The 20,646-nt window shown below is 35.7% G+C and overlaps 1 protein-coding gene across 4 annotated transcripts in view; it reads left to right on the top strand.

Annotated features, from left to right (window-relative positions):
• The window catches only part of LOC133699256 (DExH-box ATP-dependent RNA helicase DExH7, chloroplastic), a 33,258-nt gene extending 13,912 nt beyond the window's left edge, over nt 1-19,346 (top strand). For 3 of the 4 annotated variants that reach the window (XM_062122436.1, XM_062122439.1, XM_062122440.1), the window contains 14 exons: nt 966-1,070; nt 2,760-2,900; nt 3,036-3,125; nt 3,212-3,268; nt 9,917-10,000; nt 11,680-11,778; nt 11,892-12,032; nt 12,788-12,858; nt 13,763-13,832; nt 14,094-14,186; nt 16,091-16,303; nt 17,031-17,123; nt 17,975-18,097; nt 19,159-19,346. In XM_062122436.1, the coding sequence (XP_061978420.1) occupies nt 966-1,070; nt 2,760-2,900; nt 3,036-3,125; nt 3,212-3,268; nt 9,917-10,000; nt 11,680-11,778; nt 11,892-12,032; nt 12,788-12,858; nt 13,763-13,832; nt 14,094-14,186; nt 16,091-16,303; nt 17,031-17,123; nt 17,975-18,097; nt 19,159-19,236 (1,458 nt within the window). In that variant the 3' untranslated portion in view covers nt 19,237-19,346. Of the gene's footprint in view, nt 1-965; nt 1,071-2,759; nt 2,901-3,035; nt 3,126-3,211; nt 3,269-9,916; nt 10,001-11,679; nt 11,779-11,891; nt 12,033-12,787; nt 12,859-13,762; nt 13,833-14,093; nt 14,187-16,090; nt 16,304-17,030; nt 17,124-17,974; nt 18,098-19,158 lie in introns of those variants that run through there. The other variant, XM_062122437.1, reaches the window with a different exon arrangement.
• The last annotated feature ends 1,300 nt before the right edge of the window (nt 19,347-20,646 follow it).

Genomic DNA, 20,646 nt, shown 5'->3' with positions numbered 1-20,646 from the left:
CCACCCTGAGACCAGCACATGACCTTTTTGACGTGTCAAAAGCAATTAAAAGCCTTTCATGGAAGGTGGGTTGTCAGATCATCAAACATGTTCTTCACAGAGGAGGCCAGGAAAGAAACAAGATTTCCTTTTTGTAGAAGGGGCTTGTACAGTTTTGAAATACACCATTATTTGTCATCAAGTGAAAATCAAACAGCATATTATTGGGAAAATTATTCTGGACAACTGGATGTGGTTACTATAGAAATCAAATAACCTACTCATGTGACTTATTATAAATATTTCTAGAAGCCATCACCAAGAAAGGATGTTAAAATTGGATTTCTATCTTAGATTGGCAAGGACCATCAATGTGCGAATCAAGTTCAACATGTCCTAGAAATTGTATGATAAAAGAATCACCTGCAAGATAAATAGCTGTAAAAAGGTAGCACAAATTTGTAAAATGGATATAAAGAGAGAATGAATGAGGTGGTTGTTTTATTGCAATTGCAATGAAATCAAGAAGGTGAGGCTAAGAGTGTTTTGACTAATGACAGAAGAAAGGGTGGAGTTCAGATTGACAACTACTCCAATAAAAAAAATGAATAAGAAAGCTAAAAAATATGGATAACTTTTGTTCAATAGAAGTGGCACGGCACTGACTTACCTAATTTGTGAGCAAGTTCACAAAACCCTAACGAAAGGGTAAACTTAAGGGGATACAGAAGAGAAGAAAAGCTAGCTTTTTGAAAGTTGAACCTTAAGAAACCTTGAGGAAATAAGAGGAAATGTAAGTGCAGGGTAAGTAGCCTGCCATAATGCTGGTATATCATGGTGCTATTCTTCAACTGATTAAGTGAATGCTTGATCTTCTTAGTAGCTTGCCAACACCTCTCTCTTGGGGGTGGCCCTTAAGTTTCCATTTGCTTTGGCCATTGATGTATGAAATAAAAATTGCTAATTTTTGCTTTTACTTTATCCAGGTTATTATAGCCACCAACATTGCAGAGACAAGTTTAACAATAGATGATGTCGTATATGTGATTGATTGTGGAAAACACAAGGAAAATCGTTATAATCCTCAGAAGGTTTGTGCATTTCTTCTTGTTTTTTAAGGCAAAAATAGTTTGATTAAGAATTATCAAATTTAAAGAAGTAACATCGAGATATGTTTGATGTATTGTGGATAAATTGGAAGTAATATTGAAAACAGTTTATTTTCTAATTAGATGCACTCGCCTATCTTACATAAAATTTCAGTGCATGGGCAATTAATGCTATTCTTCAGCTGTATGGCCTACATGAAGAAAACAGCTATGTTTACGTACATATTTCTTAATATAGATCATGTTAGTTTCAACAAGTTAGATTTATTATAGATTGTAAATCTGAATTAAAGAACCAAAAGTTATTGTTCTGGTTTATGTTCATTTTCTAGGGCCTTTTCCTTTAACTGCGTTAATAATAGTGGTTGGATTTATAATTATCCTCTCCTATCTTGAGCTCTTAGAGGTCAGTTGTCATTTTGAATGTTGAGATGTTATATCCACATGTTTGTTCCTTTTTTGTGTCTCTATGTCATTAGTAATGGATGAAAATAATATGCTCCTGTGTAACTCCATTTTCTTCTAACCTCCTTAGTAGTGATTGGTATTGAACCATGTAAGAGAACCTTAATGTTGTGCAGCATTTGCACCTTTGATGAGCTGTTATCTGGTACACTGATATGAATCTTGAGCTGGCAATCATTGACATGCTGGCAAGAGTCTTGAGAGAAGCACTTCATAAAAGAATGCTGTAATTCATACTGTTTTCCTAGATCCTTCTTCTGCAAGACCATAGTATTGCTTCCTACCACCAAATGCTTTGATCAACATTGAGTCTTTGCAAAATGTTGATAGAGCAAGTGCAGGATCCAATACATCTAAATCTTCTATGGTTCATCAACTTCTAGAAATTTAGTCTTTACATGACCTTAGGACTTTCTCTTGTTAGAAACTCTTCTTTTAATCATGAGATTGGCAGTGGCATTTAGCTACTTCTAAAAATCATCTTTCATCCTTAGCAGATATTCAATGTAATTGGAAACTCTTTTCTTAAGAGTGTAGAGTATGTTTCTCAATTGGAGGATATGCTATTCTCTCATTTTTTGACATTATTTCCTTTCTTATAAAATTCACCTTTTATATTAAGTAGCATTATCTTCCAAAAATTAGTTGCCTTATTCTTGAGGAAAAGGTCAAAGAAATAAGGTGAAGAAAAGGTATGGTCCATAAATTTCATTTTAACTTTCATGTCAAATGTATATCAAAACGGCAAGCATTTTGCTATCAGCATTTTTGATTGGTAGTATTTTTAGACTATGCAAATTGTGCTTTAAAGGTTGCTCAAAATCGATATATTAACTAATTTTGTGGAGATGGCTTGGCCTTGAACTGTGATCTAACATACATTTCTGCATGATAGAGGGAATAGGATCTCTCCTATTAATTGGATTTTATTCTTCTTATAGAAAGATTGGAAAGCATGCACGTTATAATATCCTGCTGTTCCAAAACATATAATGAAAGAAACAGGAACTCCGCATGCTAAATTAATCCAAAAACCTCCAATTTTCTATTCATACTATTTCCTAGAAGTACACTATCTCTGATATCATCTTTAATTTTGGATGGCTTAATTATGTGATGCCACCAGCAACAAGATCAATGATGAGAGTTATTATCTAAATATACTTTCTCAAACTTAAGTGAGATCTGTAATATCTGTTGCTTTAGAAATTGACAAGCATGGTTGAAGATTGGATATCTCAAGCAAATGCAAGGCAGCGCCGAGGGAGAGCTGGACGAGTAAAACCTGGAATTTGCTTTTGCTTGTACACACGCCACAGATTTGAAAAGCTCATGCGTCCTTATCAGGTAGATTCTGCATGAAAATCCATTAGACTTTTGGTTCCTATACCTGTGATTTGTATTCTGTCTTTATTATGTCATTAAGCTTTCTATTCATGATTTTTTTACTGTCATCTTACCTTGTATCTTTTCAATGGAAAGGTTCCCGAGATGCTTCGGATGCCATTAGTGGAGCTTTCTCTGCAAATTAAATTACTTTCTCTGGGACACATAAAGCCATTTTTATCCAAGGTAACTAATTCTATCTTTGGTTTCTAGATTATTGATGGTTTGATTGATAAGATCTTGAAGCTGATTTTGTTTGCCATTATTTTCAGGCTTTAGAACCTCCAAGGGAGGAGGCTATGACTTCTGCAATTTCACTGTTATATGAGGTAGGTTTATCTTGTTTAAACTATGGTTCTAACATGCTCTTGTCAACTAGAGCCATATATGCATAAACATCTGTCTTATATGAGTGCTACTTGCTGCTTCACTCACATTAACTTTCTTGCTTCACTCACATTAATCATTCTTATGTTAACCTCAAATCTTGGTCTTTTCTTCATTTTCTTTCTATTTTTCATTTAGATACTAGGGTGGGCTGTGCCCAGGGTTTTGAGGGGATTGGTACTGTGGAAATCAGTCTCAAAATCAGTTAGGATCTTAGAGAAATCTTAGTATATATGGTTTAGGAAAGAGAATCTGGTATTAACTATCCAGATTCTCTAGATTATTGTTTTCTAGTTTAGTGTAGGATACTTTCCTATCTAGTATTTATTTCTTGTTTTGAGGGTCAGTAGGTTAGCTTCTCTTCCCTATTTATTGTACAAACATACTGCTGGAAATATTAAGAAAAGAGAAAGACTTCTCTCAAAATTCTTCATGGTATCAGAGCCTACTCTTGAACCCTAATCTACTTCTCTAAGGCATGGCAGCAGCAGGACAAAGCTCTCTCTCTGAGGTGACCTCACAGCCAGGAACAACCTCTCATGGTAGCCTTTCAGGAGGCACTGAAGGCACATCACACCAAATCACAGGACACAAACTCAATGGATATAATTATCTTCAATGGTCATCATCTGTCATGATGTTTATTTGTGGAAAGGGCAGAGATGACTACCTCACAGGGGATATCATCATACCAGAAAAGAATGATCCCATGTTCCGAACATGGAAGACTGAAAATCATATGGTAATGTCATGGCTGATCAATTCAATGACCAACGAAATTGGAGAAAATTTTCTCCTATATGGAACAGCAAAGGAAATTTGGGAAGCAGCAAGAGAAACCTACTCAAGTTCTGAAAATACATCAGAACTATTTGAGATTGAGGCAATGTTACATGATCTACGCCAAGGAGAACTTTCTATTACTCAATACTTCAACACTCTCTGCCGTCATTGGCAGCACCTAGATATGTTTGAAATTCACAGCTGGAATTGTTCTGAAGACACAGTCCTATATAGAAGAATTGTTGAGCAGAAAAGAACTTTCAAGTTTCTTCTTGGGCTCAACAAGAACCTTGATGAAGTCAGAGGAAGAATAATGGGAACCAAACCTCTTCCAAATCTCAGAGAAGCATTCTCTGAGGTTAGACGTGAAGAAAGTAGAAAGAAAGTAATGATGGGACCTCACAACTCAGCTCATATAATGGAAGGATCTGCCCTTGCTGCTCGAGGCTATTCAAACAGCAACTATGATAATCGACAAAGGAAAGGAAGACCCTGGTGTGATCACTGCAACAAACCAGGACATGTCAAGGAAAACTGCTGGAAGATTCATGGCAAACCTGCTGATTGGAAACCATCAAAATCAATAAATGACAAAGACAGACGTGCCAACAATGTTATCTCAGATAACAACCGAGATAAGAACACCACTCTGCCAACAGAAACAAGTCCTTTCAGCAAGGAACAGCTTGAGATCTTACAGAAACTCTTCAGTCAGAATTCACTATCTCAACCAAGTATGTCAGCCTCTGGTTCTGGATCTGGACTGTTAGCACAAAAAGGTAAATTTTCAACAGCCCTTACTGTTAGTAAGAAACACTCCAGCCCTTGGATCATCGACTCTGGAGCATCAGACCATATGACAGGAGATGCCACTCTTCTTAATGAATACAATCAGTGCACTAATAATTCTACAGTCCGTATAGCTGATGGGTCTTCCTCCCAAGTTAAGGGAATAGGCCTGAGTAGACTCTCAAGGGACATGATCCTAAACTCTATTCTCCATGTTCCTAACCTAGACTGCAACCTACTCTCAATTAGCAAATTGACTCGTGACCTGAATTGTGTTGCTAAATTCTTTCCTCATTTGTGTATATTTCAGGATTTGGATACGGGGAAGAAGATTGGCAGTGCTAAGATGTGTTCTGGGCTCTATCTACTCAAAAGTGAGATTCCTCTAAGGCAAACTCAAAACAGAAGCTATGTATCATCCAAGGGTCAGTCAGCTTTAAATTTTCATGTCAATAAAGATAGTGAAGTTCTATTATGGCACTATCGTCTAGGTCATCCAAACTTCATGTACCTTGAAAGGCTATTTCCATCCTTCTTTTCCAATAAAAGCTCACAATCCTTCAAATGTGAAATATGTCAACTCTCTAAACATGTTCGCAGTAGCTATCCCACCATTTCATATAAACCATCACATCCATTTGCAATGATTCATAGTGATGTATGGGGCCCCTCACAAGTGCACAATATAACTGGAACTCGATGGTTTGTCTCCTTTGTTGATGATCACACTAGATTGACTTGGTTATTCCTTATGAAAGAAAAATCTGAAGTCGGCCAGATTTTCCAAAACTTCCATGCCATGATACAAACCCAATTCCAAACTAAAATCCAAATCCTAAAAACTGATAATGCCAAAGAATATTTCAATTCTAGCCTTAATACTTATTGTCTAAATCAAGGCATTATCCATATAAGCTCTTGTGTTAACACTCCACAACAAAATGGAGTGGCTGAAAGGAAGAATAGACACCTATTGGAAGTTGCTAGATCCCTTATGCTTTCTACTCATGTGCCAAAACAATTCTGGGGAGAAGCTGTACTCACAGCAACCTATCTCATCAACAGAATGCCTTCCAGAGTTCTAAACTTCAGAACTCCCAGCCAAGTCCTTCTACAAGCCTTTCCACACACCAAACTACTCTCTTCCTTAGACCCTAAAGTATTTGGCTGCTCAGTATTTGTTCATATACACCATAGAGGAAAATTAGACCCTACCTCTCTCAAGTGCATTTTTATAGGATACTCTCCACACCAAAAGGGTTATAAATGTTACTCTCCTGTTCTCAAAAAGGTCTATACTTCTATGGATGTCACATTTTTTGAACATCAAGCATACTATCCCAAGTCTGATCTTCAGGGGGCAACCATGAGAGAATATCAGAATTGGGATATACAATCTGATCATGTAATTAACTCAGGAGACAACCCGCAGAATCTTGTCCAAAGTCATTTGAGTCCTTACACTACACCTCCAGCCTCAATCCAATCAGTCCCAGCACCACCAACCTCAGTCCAATCTCCTGACCAGATTCATCCTACACCAAAACAGATCACAAATCATGAGCTTCTTACTTATTCTAGAAGAAAAAAACTTGGAAAGGAGATAGAGCACACAATACCTCTTGCACATGACCAAGATTCAGAACCAAGTCCAGATTCTGCCCCAATATACTCAGGTATGGAAACTTCTGACTGTGAGAATACTGCCTCTGTTATTGATGATTCAAATATTCCAATTGCTTTGAGAAAGGGTGTTAGATCATGCACAAGTCATCCCATCAGCAAATTTGTTTCATATGAAGGGTTATCACCAACCTATCATGCATTTGTTTCAGCCATTGACAGTGTACAGATTCCTAAGTCTATTGAAGAAGCTCTCAAAGATTCAGGGTGGAGAAAGGCAGTGAGTGATGAAATCAATGCCTTAAACAAGAATAGAACTTGGGAAATTTCTGAACTTCCACCTGGAAAGAAACCAGTTGGGTGTAAATGGTTATTTACTATCAAACATAAGGCTGATGGAAGTATTGAAAGGTTAAAAGCTCGTCTGGTTGCAAAAGGGTTTACTCAGTCCTATGGAATAGATTATCAAGAAACATTTGCTCCAGTGGCCAAACTTAATACAATCAGAGTGCTTCTGTCCCTAGCAGCTAACAAAGACTGGCCATTACATCAACTAGACATCAAAAATGCTTTCCTTAATGGAGACTTGGAAGAAGAAGTATACATGGAGATTCCTCCAGGACTAGAAACATCCTCCAACGTCAACAGAGTATGCAGACTGAAAAAATCACTATATGGACTCAAGCAATCCCCTCGGGCATGGTTTGACAGATTTACAAAGACAGTAGCACAGTATGGATATTCCCAATGCCAAACAGATCACACACTGTTTGTAAAAACCTCTCCAGAAAAGGAAATAGCAATCCTAATAGTATATGTGGATGACATCATCTTAACTGGGGATTATGAGGAAGAACTGGTGAGACTGAAGAAACTTTTAGCCAAGGAATTTGAGATCAAAGACCTTGGGTATCTCAAATACTTCCTTGGCATGGAAGTGGCACGGTCAAGGAAAGGTATATATGTTTCTCAACGAAAATATATCTTGGATCTGCTAAAAGAAACAGGAATGCTTGGATGCAAACCTGCAGACACTCCAATGGATTCAACAAAGAAGATAGGAGCAGAAAATGAGAGTATACCAGTGGATAGGGGGAGATATCAAAGACTTGTGGGTCGACTCATTTATCTCTCACATACCAGACCTGATATTGGCTTTGCTGTCAGTTTTGTAAGCCAATTCATGAACAACCCGACAGAAGATCATATGGCAGCAGTTAATAGAATCTTGAGGTACCTAAAAATGACTCCTGGTAGAGGCCTTCTATACAAGAAATGTGACAACAGAAATATTGAAATCTACACAGATGCAGACTGGGCAGGAAACATTATAGATAGGAGATCTACTTCTGGATATTGCTCCTATGTTTGGGGAAATCTAGTAACTTGGAGAAGCAAGAAACAACATGTGGTATCTAGAAGCAGTGCAGAATCTGAGCTGAGAGCTCTAGCTCTTGGTATCTGTGAAGGGATGTGGATACAAAGATTACTTAAAGAACTTGGCATGGAATCATTGACACCTATCCAAATGTATTGTGATAATCAAGCAGCCATAAGCATAGCAAAGAATCCAGTTCATCATGACAGGACAAAGCACATTGAAATAGATCGACACTTCATCACAGAAAAAATTGAGAAGAACATTGTTCACCTCATCTACACTCCAACAAAATCTCAGATTGCAGACATCCTCACCAAAGCTCTACCAAGAACTAATTTTGAAGAATTGAGTCACAAGCTGGGCATGTATAACATATACAACCCAGCTTGAGGGGGAGTGTGGAAATCAGTCTCAAAATCAGTTAGGATCTTAGAGAAATCTTAGTATATATGGTTTAGGAAAGAGAATCTGGTATTAACTATCCAGATTCTCTAGATTATTGTTTTCTAGTTTAGTGTAGGATACTTTCCTATCTAGTATTTATTTCTTGTTTTGAGGGTCAGTAGGTTAGCTTCTCTTCCCTATTTATTGTACAAACATACTGCTGGAAATATTAAGAAAAGAGAAAGACTTCTCTCAAAATTCTTCAGGTACAATACTCAATATCATGGAGAATATGGAATAGAGGTGTTTTCCTAATGTCCAGTAATGTGGACAAATTCTACAGAGCAGTGTAGGGAGGAAGAGTTAGTTAACATTGACTTAGCTTTCCAAAGGGAGCAGATACTCTTTTGTCACAGAAGTTCTCTCTGGAAGAAACAATAGACTGAAGGTCTTAGAGCTAAAGAGAACGAAGTATAATTTTGGTCTATCAGGACTTAACTGGTGCAACATATGAGATGCAGTTAGCGAAAGTAAATATGCTTATTTTTGGGGTTATTTTGGTCAGAATATTGTCTAGCAGAGTTGTCCTACAATAGGAGGTATTTTTTAATTGTTTTTGCTTTTAAGAACCAATCCTTACTTCCATCAAGGAAATTAAGAATCAAGATCCTTTCTATTTAGAAACATCCTCAACAGATCATCTGGCACACAACTCAATATGACCTTGCGAAGTAGTTCAGCTTGTGGGTTCAAAGAGTTAGGTGAATATTGAAGAAAAATAATCATCTAAAGTTGTCAATATTAGAAGTGGACCAACAAACTAACTCCTTACATTTATTGGATTGGTCTAGATATGTTGCTTGCAGTTTTTTGTTCTTGGCAATTGTTGTTATCCTTTTCCTTTTCAATTGATCTTATCGTGTACTTGTGCATGAATTTTAATTTACTGGACTGCAAACAGATATGAAACTTTGTTATTGGTTTCCAGCTAATTTTATATTGTACTGATTGCTTCAACGTGGATTCAAATCTTGTTACTCTTTGTGTCAGTTTATTTAAATGCTGTTAGATAAAGTTTAGGCTAATGTGTACCAGTGATAACTAAGCAGTTTCCTATGGAACCTTCTTTACTAAAACTTGGTAGATTTATGTAAAGCTTGTTTACCAACATATTTGTTGTTCTTTTTATATCTGCACTTGGAATTCTTAGGATATGCCTCAAATTCTTATTTGTTTCTGGTTTCCCTTTTTGTGAGATTTTTTTATTTGTTTAGGATCCTTCCTATTGAAAGCATTCAATGTTAATCCGTATAAGTAGATGCTAGTTATCGGCTTTGAATTTTTCCTTTAACCTAGTAGGAATTTCTAGCTCTTAAAGGCTTTACTATTTTGTTAATGAAATTTATTGTGGATCTGTCATGACTGGAATTTTTGTGACCCTAGGTGAAATGAGATTCTTCTTCTATGATATGGTGCTGTTCTCTTAATTTGAATTGATTGGAACTGTTTCTCCTGGTATTAAATATTCAATGAAAGTTATGTTTATTGCAAGTATTTTCCTTTTGCAAAAGAATAACTAGCTATGTGTTGTAATGCTTGTAATTTACTTCAATTACCTTGCCATTCTCAGGTTGGAGCTTTAGAAGGGGATGAACAATTGACACCTCTTGGACATCATTTGGCAAAACTTCCCGTCGATGTACTGATTGGAAAGGTGTTCATCAAAAACTTTTTATACCTCTTATATTGCGCCCCCCCCCCCCCCCCCCACCCCCCCAAAAAAAAAAAAAAAAAAAAACACCAGAGACGAATCCTAGAGTCATCATTTTTGGCTCTACTGTTTTGGTTAGGCAGAGCTTAGTTCAACAGTGTCAGGAAGTTGTAGGCACCTCTGTTCTTTTTCGTAGTTCTTATTTGGTCTATTGTGTCAGGTTCTTTTGCCTGAAAGTGTCTGCTTGTCTATGAGAAGTTCTCATCTTCAGATTTTGTATTATTACGAACTTTTTCTACTTAGGTAGCAGCAGTCATTTTTGAAACTGAAATGGCCACCAGAGACGAATTCAGGGGGTGCCCCCCCATCCCCCAAGTTTGAATTTTATTTAGAACCACTCTTGAACTTGTACAATTTTTAAAGGGAATTTCATGGAACGCAAACCCCCCCTCCCCCAAAAAAAAAAAAAAACCTAATGAATGTGCTAATAAGATATATGATGCATATGTATTATACTGGTTAATGTTTGCCCCCTAGCCTTTCAGTTATTTCTCCTCCTGTATTTAAAGTATGTTTATTTGTCATTTCTTATCCTGAGAACTCATTTTTATTAGATATTATTTTGGTTGACATTTTTACCCCCACGATCCATTTTTCAAAAACTTGTTTTGTTGTGGAGCATTTTATCTAGTACTTGGGGATATATTGATTTGAAGTAGCAAGAGAGTGTAGGCTTAATATAAGCAAATATGATCTGTTGAGGCATGAGGTTGAATGTCTTAATGTCAGGGCTGATTTTTGAAGACGAGTAGAATAGAAGGTGCAGCCAGGGGAAAGAGAGATGAAAACATGCTTTTAGTCATAAGCCAAACCTTTTAGATTGGATGATGAAAGATAAGAAGTTACAGCCTTTTAACTGTTTCCTTTCCAAGATAGACCTGGGAATTCCAGACAATAAACTACCTTAAAACTGCCAAATAACATCTATTGGGGGGAATTTAGAAATTATTCTTTTGATCTAATCATAGAAGTGCACAAAACTCATAGCATAAAGGCCTATCCTGAAACTGATATTTTCACACAAAATATGCCTTAATTTATAAAACCACTCAAGTATATTATCCATTAGATATTTTGATATCAGACCAAAGGGCCACTCAAAATGAAGATATAAAGTTGCGAAGACTGCTATTTCATGGAAGTATTTTTGAATTTCTTCAGTGGCTTTGACAAAGCCTTTATGACCTAAAATTTTTGGTATGTACGTGTATTTCCTATGTCTTAAAATGGATGTCATGTTTAGTGTATTGATATGCAACTTTCAGTATCAATTCAATAGTGGATCTTTGTGTTTGTAAATTCTTTGGTTCAGTTTGCTACCTGTATATGTATTATGATTCCAATCGATATCTGATTTCAATAAGCTCTTTATCTTGGTTTATGCTTGTAACATGGCAGCCTGTCCTTCAGGCCTCTTCTAGTGTAACAGTCTTAAACAATTTGTTTTTTTTTTTTAGCTGGTGTAGGCTAGTACTAGTCAGTTGGATTATATTTGACCCCATGCTATTTATATTCTTTAGTGCATAGGAAGGGATGTTAGAGAACATACTGTTCCTGATGTTTTAACTCTCTTCCCAGTCAGATTCTTTAGAATACTCTTAAACTGTTTTCTCTAACTGCAGATGCTGCTTTATGGTGCAATATTTGGTTGCTTATCACCTATTCTGTCAATTTCTGCATTCCTGAGTTACAAGTCACCTTTTGTGTACCCAAAAGATGAGGTCTGTGTTCTCATGCAGCAACAAGCTTTTACTGTTTCGTACTGCTATAAAATCAAGAGTTGCATTTTGGACTTCTTTTCTAATTTGGTCAATTGTAATTTTATAACTTCCAGAAGCAAAATGTTGAAAGGGCAAAGCTTGCACTGTTAGCTGACAAGATAGATGGCTCAAATGATTCAAATTATAATGACAGGCTTTCTGACCACCTCTTAATGATGGTTGCATACAAAAAATGGGAGAAGATTTTGACCGAGGTTAGTCAGGGTTTGCTTTACCTTATTAAGCAGTTGTCCTCTACATTAATAGTAATTGACATCTGGTGTAGGTGTGCAATCAAATGGTTGTTTTGTGCTTTGAAATGTGCTGTAAGCATTGCATAATGGAACTGACTTACATTGGTTTGAAGAAAGCTTTATATAAGAAATCATTAAAACCATGTGATTTTCAGTTTTTCCAGCAACCTTTTCCTTGGGTTTTGGGACTTTTATGTGGCACATATGTGTAATAAAATTGGGCTTTGAATTGGATTTTTCTCAACTAAAGAATGACCTGTGATGCTTAAAAGTGCCTTGATTTGATATTTTAAAAAACCCTGCCTGGACATGGATGGAAATTCTCATTCATTAAATAGTCTGGAAAATTGGTAATTTAACAGTGTTTCCATGCTGTTATCATTTACTGAGTTGTTCTTTGCATGTAATTATCTGATGCTTGTGCAGTACATTAATTTGGAAAATAGAAAAGCTTTTGTTTTGGTCAAACAGACTACTGTAGTAGTCTAAGTCTGGTAGCAAAATAATGCATCCCCAGAGGATACGGATAGCGGTATTTGTATTGCCATGTGTTTAGCTAATCAACATCATCACTTGATGAGATAATACTGCTGACTTTCTTGGCCTGTGTTAAAATATAATTCATGGTGATGATTCATCAATAATTCTTTTATAAGATGTGTAGAGTGTCAAAGTAAATACTTTATCTACTAACATTTTAAAGTTCACACTTGCAGAGGGGATTTAAAGCTGCACAGCAATTTTGTGCTACTTATTTTTTGAGCAGTTCAGTTATGCACATGATAAGGTTTATTTTCTCTTCTTTTGGTCTTTTATATTTCATAAATATATTTCGAATGCCAATTTGAGTGTTTTATGCCTTTTACCTTTATGTAGTGTGAAAAGCAAGATAATCTCAACCCCCCCCCCCTCTCATCTGGTGAATGGTTCCTTGTGGGATCTTGCTTTGTGTCATGGATCCTTTTCTCTTATTTAAAACTTGAATATGCATCTTGATAAGCTTTATAAATTAACTGATATTCATTCTTCACCAAGATCCGACAATTTTATTTTAATTTAATTTTTTGAATCAAGAAAAAATATTTTAGTGGTAAAGATGAGCAAAAGTACAGTGAGGAGAATCAGACATCATTTGGACGAGGAAACTGCAACATATCAAAACCAAAGTTCCACTTCTGGTCCTCTTAATGTTTAAGACAAGCCTTGTAATGACATTTAAAGTGGAATACTAAGGAAAAAAGAAAAACATGATTCTATTCATTAGTTGGAGATTGAGTCTTGAAATTTTCGAACCCTTTGTTGAAATGCACAAAATCCCACCTAGATGGCATATGCTACTCTACCCTCATAATGAGAAATATTTGGAGACAACTCCACCTGAAGCAAATAAATAGTTAGTTAATTGAGAATTTTAAATTTAAAGGGTACTATGATTTTCCACATGAAATTGGTCGGAGAAAAGAAGATGACAAGAAAATTAGCAGACCAAGATAGGGAATGGAACAACATGTTTTATCATAAAAAAGCTGCTGCAAAATGTGTTGGTGTTGGTATCCAGGAGCATATTCCTGCAACAACTTGGATGTTACAGAACACTATCAAAGAATAAGCAGACATTAGTCATATGAATAATTACTATCCTCAAAAAATCAGCAACTTATAAGAGTTTATTATATGTTGCTGAATGTCAGGGACATGAGGACACAGTTTGGAACACTGCTAGCAGACATTGGGCTTATCAGTATTCCAAAGAGTTATCAGGTAAGTTTTGTTCAGTGGATACATGCATGATTTCTATTCTTTTCTGTTGTGCTTCAGTAATAACCTTTAATAAATTGATTCTGATGAAGAACCCACGCAAGCTTCACGCTGATTAGAAAAAAAGAAAAAGAAAAAGAAAGATTGAGGGATCATAATAGAGAAAAATTGAAATTGAGGGACTAACTTTTATGTCCTAGAGTAATGCTGTTCTTTCAAGCTTCATGTTAAAAAGGCTCGCAACATTTTGGTTTCTTGGCATAGGTTGGGAGAACGAAGAAAGAGAATCTTGATAGTTGGCTGTCTGAAAAATCACAACCATTCAACATGTATTCACATCATTCCTCACTTGTGAAGGTAGTGCTAATATTATTTTTCCTTTTATCTCCTTTCATGTTTTCCATTTTACTGGGTAATTAATTGTTTCTGCAAATTTTTTTTCTGTAACACATCATACTTTCCACTAATGTGTTGCCTTGGTTCATACCAGAGGACAAGGTTTTGTCAATGCTGATGTCACATATAATGTTTCGATTTTATCATATATTTCCCTTTAACATTTTCTTCGCATTATGGAGAAATTATCAACAGTACAGTCCTTACCATTTGGGATTCCTTCACACCATTATATGGTATTTGATTATTGGCATCAGAAAGCTTCAAAAGTGCCACTTGAGGTGCTCTATCTTATAAATTGGTAGTGGAACAATAATGTTCAAATCAGCTGCTTAAGTTTTTGTTGTTGTATGTGTTCTTAAAACCATCAGAACTATGTCATTATCGCAGGTGCAAATGAGCTTATCTACTCATAGCTTAGGTTGATGTGGACTCGCTCAAGGTTGTTCATTAAACTTGATGACTTAAGCTCAAGTGGCATAGAAACCTGACTAGAATACAAACAACCTGTGAACAAGCTTGCATTTAATAAACAAATTTCAGTTAATGAATTAATTAAGGCTTGAATAAGGAGAGTTTCTATATGGCTAGTCCTTCAAATGACCCCCAAAACTATAAGTTGTTTTGATCAACACCCTTGAACTGATTTTATTGGATTTCAATACTTGAACTATGGGATGTCTTGATTCGGACCCCCTTGTTTATGTCTTGTCCATAAAAACTGTTAAATAATATGCAGTTGTCCCATGTTTATTTACAAAACCATAAAAAAACATTAAAAACTTGAAATACCTAAACATGTTGGATGTTCTCTCTAGTTCTAAAGATTTCTTTTTATAAGAACATAATTTAAAAAATTTAGATTTGATGTTTTTTGTCTGTCAATTTTTTGCTGATTGTGAATTTGTGTTTTTCTCAAGAAACAGATGTGATTTCAGAATTGTAGTGGTGAATCACATGATTTTCACATGAAATGCAACTGGATTCTTTTTTATTGAATTTAACTACGAGGATCTCAATTAAAACACCTTGTGGCTTAATTTTTCTTAAAAAAAAATTACTTTAGAGGGTGCCAATCAAACAGGCTCAGGGTTTTTTATATATAGAATAACTGTTTTTTTGTTATCAATCTTGTTTAATTTATCCAAGGCAAGACAAATATATGTTGAATGATATTTTTTTAGGTTCATATTATGTATTTTAATCTTTTTATACATGGTCTATAATTTGATAATAAGCCTAGTTTAGGTCATAAATCATCTTTTAGCAATAGTAAATTTGTCCAAAGCTTAAGCCAAGTAAAATTTGAATGAGTGGAGCTCGAGCTGCTTGAATTAGCTTTGGCATGGACATAAACTGACTAAATTTAGACGAGCAAGAGTCAAGTAAAACATGATGTTTCATTTTGTTTTGTTATTTGAATGATTATGCCTTCTATTTCTTTAACACATACAGATACATATTTATGTATTTGTTGTTTCCTATAGATGTTCCTGGAAATATAATATTGTATTTTGTTTCGATATTATTATAATGCAAAAGCATGATTTTATATCCAAGTCTATGGCAGAAGGGATATAATGATTGAAATCTTTTGCATTACATGCATTTTTTCTTAGTGAACTTCAGTGCTTATTCCAGGAGTTCTAGATTCTGTTTTTCTGTATCTTTCTAGGCAGCTGCTTAAAGTTCTTATTATGATGGAAATCAAGGAAACATCATTTTTTTTTCCTGTTCCTTACATTATTTGTGTGATTTCTTCATTTTGTAAAACCTTAATTAGAGCTCAAAATAACATCAAAGATCATTCTAAATTTTGCAGTAGTTGTTATGGTTTTAGATAAATTCTCAAGACATTTTGGCAGGCAATTTTATGTGCAGGTTTATACCCCAATGTTGCTGCAACCGAACTAGGAATTACTGCAGCAACTCTCAATGGCCTAAAACAGTCCAGCAGGCCTGGAAAAAAGGATCATCCAATATGGTACGATGGAAGAAGAGAGGTTCACATACACCCTTCTTCGGTCAACTGTAACATGAAAGCATTTCCGCACCCATTTCTTGTGTTCCTTGAAAAGGTTTTCAAACCCTTGACCCTGAAGCTTGGTATATTTTACTTTGATACCAGTACTTCTCTTCTGATTATTTCTGAATAGAGGTGTTTGGTCATATCCATATAATATTTCACTTTTGTGAATATGTACTTCAGTTAGTGGCTTGTTTATGCTGCTGTTCTTTTCAACCTAGCGTCTAAGCTTCCCCACTGCTTGGGTGGATGAGCCAATATGTACGTAGAAAATGAGATGGACTGTTAGACAGGTTTGAAGGAAGGTTGTTGAATAGTTTCCCTACCAGTTGCTGCAAAAATAACCATCCTGTGGTTTTAGGCAGTCATCAAATAAATTCATTGTAAGGTATTGGATGTGAGATCAAATCCGTTGTACCAGGCATTGATACTCTTTACGGCTATCTAGTTAATTTTCTATTATTCAATGGCTTTACGGCTATCTAGTTAATTTTCTATTATTCAATGGAGATACGACATGTTGGGATTTAACAAATAACAAACTCTCCTCAAAGAATAGTAGTTCAAACTTTTTTGAAACTAGATAGTTCTGTTACTTGACAAAGCAGTGGCAGGATGTAGTTTTCAGCGGGGCATTGGGATATCAGTTAGTTTGCTTTTTTTCTGTATCTTGAGCTGTTGTATTATTAAAAAAACCATGTTTTCAGCAATGGTGAAATAGAAGCTGGATGATTTACATAAATTAGGCTTAGAATAAGTTGGGATTTTTTGTTTTTCAGGTTGAGACCAACAAAGTATTTCTGCGAGATACTACTATTATATCTCCCTTCTCTATCTTGCTCTTTGGTGGCGAAATTAACATTCAACACCAGGTCTGTTCTCTGTCAGTACACAAATAATTTAGATTGTTGTAGATGCATTAATCAGTGTTTAAATAGCTGCTCCTCACCCATCAAGATGTGTGCATTAGCAATTTAGGTGCAACTGAGTTGAGTGAATCTTATGGTTTCCCCCTAGTATATGCTTCTCCTATTTTCTTCCATTACATGCATGGCAGAAGATTATTATTCTGTATATACTAAACTGTTGGACTGATTGGATTAAATTGTCTTCTAATATTGACTTTCTATCAAGTATAAACAGTATTTAATGATTTTTGGTGGTCTGTTCGTGTAATATCTGTTGGTCATGCTCGATAATGAGAGGCACTATTTTCTCTTGCTCTTTCACCTATTAATTTTGTGATTGTTATTCATTTTTGGCATGGTTTAAATCATGGTTTCTGTCATGTCGCCGTGTTGCTAGCCGGCACCTGTGTTACCTAACAGTTGCAGCTGCTTCATAAAACTAAAATAACTATGCATATAGACATTTCACACTGTTGAGACTGTAGACTGGTGAAGGTACACAGCAGAAATGAGTGATTTTTACAGTATTTTTGAAAGAAAGAAAAAAGACAATTGCGTTATTTCCTTAAATATAATGTTTCTGACGTAAGTTATAATTTTTGTCTGCGTATTAGCTGTCACAGATGCTCCTGATGCAAATGCTAATACAACCCCTAAAAAACCGTTAGGCAATGGATATTATGTAAAACTATTTCTTTTTTGGTCACGATAAATGAAATAGCATGATATTCGGTGGTGCCGGAAGCTACATATGATGGCTTATTTGCTTTTGATATTCTTCCTTCTTGATTGACCTTTGTTTTCTGTAATTTTAGACTGGTCTTCTGACGATAGATGGATGGCTAAAGCTGAAAGCTTCAGCCCAATATGCTGTCTTATTTAAAGAACTCCGATCAACACTTCATGCTCTATTGAAGGAGCTGATTCGAAAGCCAGAGGTATCTTTCATGCATTGTTAAGTTTGTCATATAATCTCCAAATGGCATATTTTAGAATGCTGATGCTGTTTAACTTGGTAAATGGACTGCCATATGCTAAACATGTTAATGTTCTTCATCTTATGGGCATTGAGGGATTGCTTAATGAGTGTGAGGCCTGTGACATACATGCAATGCATTGCTTTTGTTTCTGGGTGGCGAACATGCATCCTGCCCACAATTGTTGAATGGTTTGTCTCAGTGGACTATCCTGCTCATAAGCTGGCTTTGTGCACTATTATTAGCATGATGATTTTGCTTTGGGGATAATATATTTGAGGTCAGTTACTAGAAAGCTTTTAAAACAACGTCTTCCATCTGAAGAAACGCTAAGGTTGCTTGGTTACTGAAAAATCAAAGGATTAAGTTTAGGAAACTAAAAAATCAAACTGGTTGGTTGCTTCCCAGTAACTGCCAGTTTTTTCCTTGAAATAATTGTTGCATGTATCCTATCAGTTGCAGTAACATATGCATAATACTAGTACATCATCCTTTTGGCTGCCTAGCTAGAGAGAGCTAGGCTGCAAGTCAGTAGCCAATGTTTTTTAGCCATTGTAGATTAGCGGGCCAGTATTTTTACAGAAGCACAGAAAAACAGAAGTTCATCAAAATGCTGCAAGGGTGGTACAACCTAGTGAGTACCAAGTATACTAGGAGGAGATACGTGAAGCACCAAAAAATATAGAAAGAAAGGAAGAAAAATCAAAGAATTTTAGAAGAAAGTAGAAATACAAAGTATATTTTTGGAATAATAGAAGTCAATTAATCATAATATCTTCATGCTTCACCAGAATATAGCAATTATTTCCTCAGAATATGGCATGCCAAGCCTTTAGTCTTGCTTGTGCCATCTGCATGCTATCGTTCTATATGTAACTTTGTTAGTAAGCTGCTTTGTTCCCTCACTCGCTTACATGCACGCTGCAATCACTCTTGTCTTGACAAACTGCCGAGTCTTTTAACTCTTTTATGTACGGCTACCATGTATCAACATCTGATCATGAATAATTGTTGTCTGGCAGAATGCAACTCTTGTGGATAATGAGGTCGTCAAATCCATGATTCAGCTGTTGTTAGATGAAGACAAACCCCAAACATGAAGTCGTGAGCATCTTTAGCTAGCTGTCGTACTATAAATCATTTGATATTGAAGAAAAAATGTGCTGCTTTATTTTATATAGATCAAAACATGTAGATTCAATTTTATTTATTTATTTTTAAAAAAGAAACTAAACATAATAAAAAACAAGATACGAACACACGAAAATAAAAAAACTCACTCCATTAGGCACTGTTTGGGAACGCGGTTTCTTTCAAAAAAAATTAATTTTTTTTTTTTTGCTAAAAATTATTTTATTTTTTTTGCATGTTTTAAATTGTTTTGATGCGTTGATTTTAAAAATAATTTTTTAAAAATAAAAAAAAATATTATTTTGATGTATTTTGGTACAAAAAAAACATTTTGAAAAACAACCGCAACTATACTTTCAAATAAATGTGTTTTTATTTACGAATTTGAATTTTTTTCCTAGACTAGAATTTTTAACTTGATTAGCGTTTAATCTTGGTGGTAAATGAATTTTATTGGTTAGGTAAGTTTTAATTAGTTATCATGTTTCTACGTGGGGATTTTAAGTGGAATGTCTAGTTTATGTTTATTGGATTCAAACTTAATTTATAAAATCAGAGATTTTCTCTTCGTTGCTCTCCAACCGCGTAGTTTTCGCCCTCCATCTCAACTTCTGAGTTTCATCGGGTAACACGCATTGAGGGTGGTGGATTGGACTAGTCTCCCTCAGGACATCTTAGCTTTTATATCACAAAAGGTAGAGATCCTAGGCGATTATATTGTTTTTGGAGCAGTGAGCAAATCATGGGCATTCCACAATATTGAGAAAGGCCAATCATCTCCTCCAGCCTTCCCGTGCCTTTTGCTTTCAGAGGAGAAAAGTAAAGTCCTAAACAACGTTGTTTTTTTTTAGCTTAGCATCCTACAAGGTTTACAAGTTGGTTTTGCCTGAAGCACGAGGGAAAAAATGTCTAGGAGCAGGTGTCGGATGGTTGCTAGCCTTTGGAAAGTGATTTGAAAATTAACCTCCTGCACCCCTTCTCAAGTTATGAAATCTCTTTTCCTCCTCAAAACACCTTTCCCGATCCCTTCGAAGATGTTGATCCACCCTGAATCTTCCTCAATTTTGCTTACTGAGGGCTGTGCTATCCTCGAATCCTCGGAAACATCATGATGAACACGATCAAGATTGTATTGTCATGGCCATAAACGGAAGATATCACAAGCTGGCCTTTGCTAGATTGGGTGCAAGAGATGGACTAACGTTGAAGTTCCCTCCTTGGTTTATGCGGTGGATTGCCATGGACTAGTAGTTCGTTGTGACCTTGATAATGTAGCTGTAGCTGGGGGGGTCCTCTTAGAGCCACACAGATTGCACCACCTCCTGGTGTGACATTAGATCATGTTCAGAAATATCTTGTAGAATCAATAGGAGACCTCT

This window comes from Populus nigra, chromosome 7 (genome assembly GCF_951802175.1).
Source record: "Populus nigra chromosome 7, ddPopNigr1.1, whole genome shotgun sequence".
Lineage (NCBI taxonomy): Eukaryota > Viridiplantae > Streptophyta > Magnoliopsida > Malpighiales > Salicaceae > Populus > Populus nigra.
The sequence above is the reverse complement of the archived record's forward strand: the minus strand, read 5'-3'. Positions and strand labels throughout refer to the sequence as shown.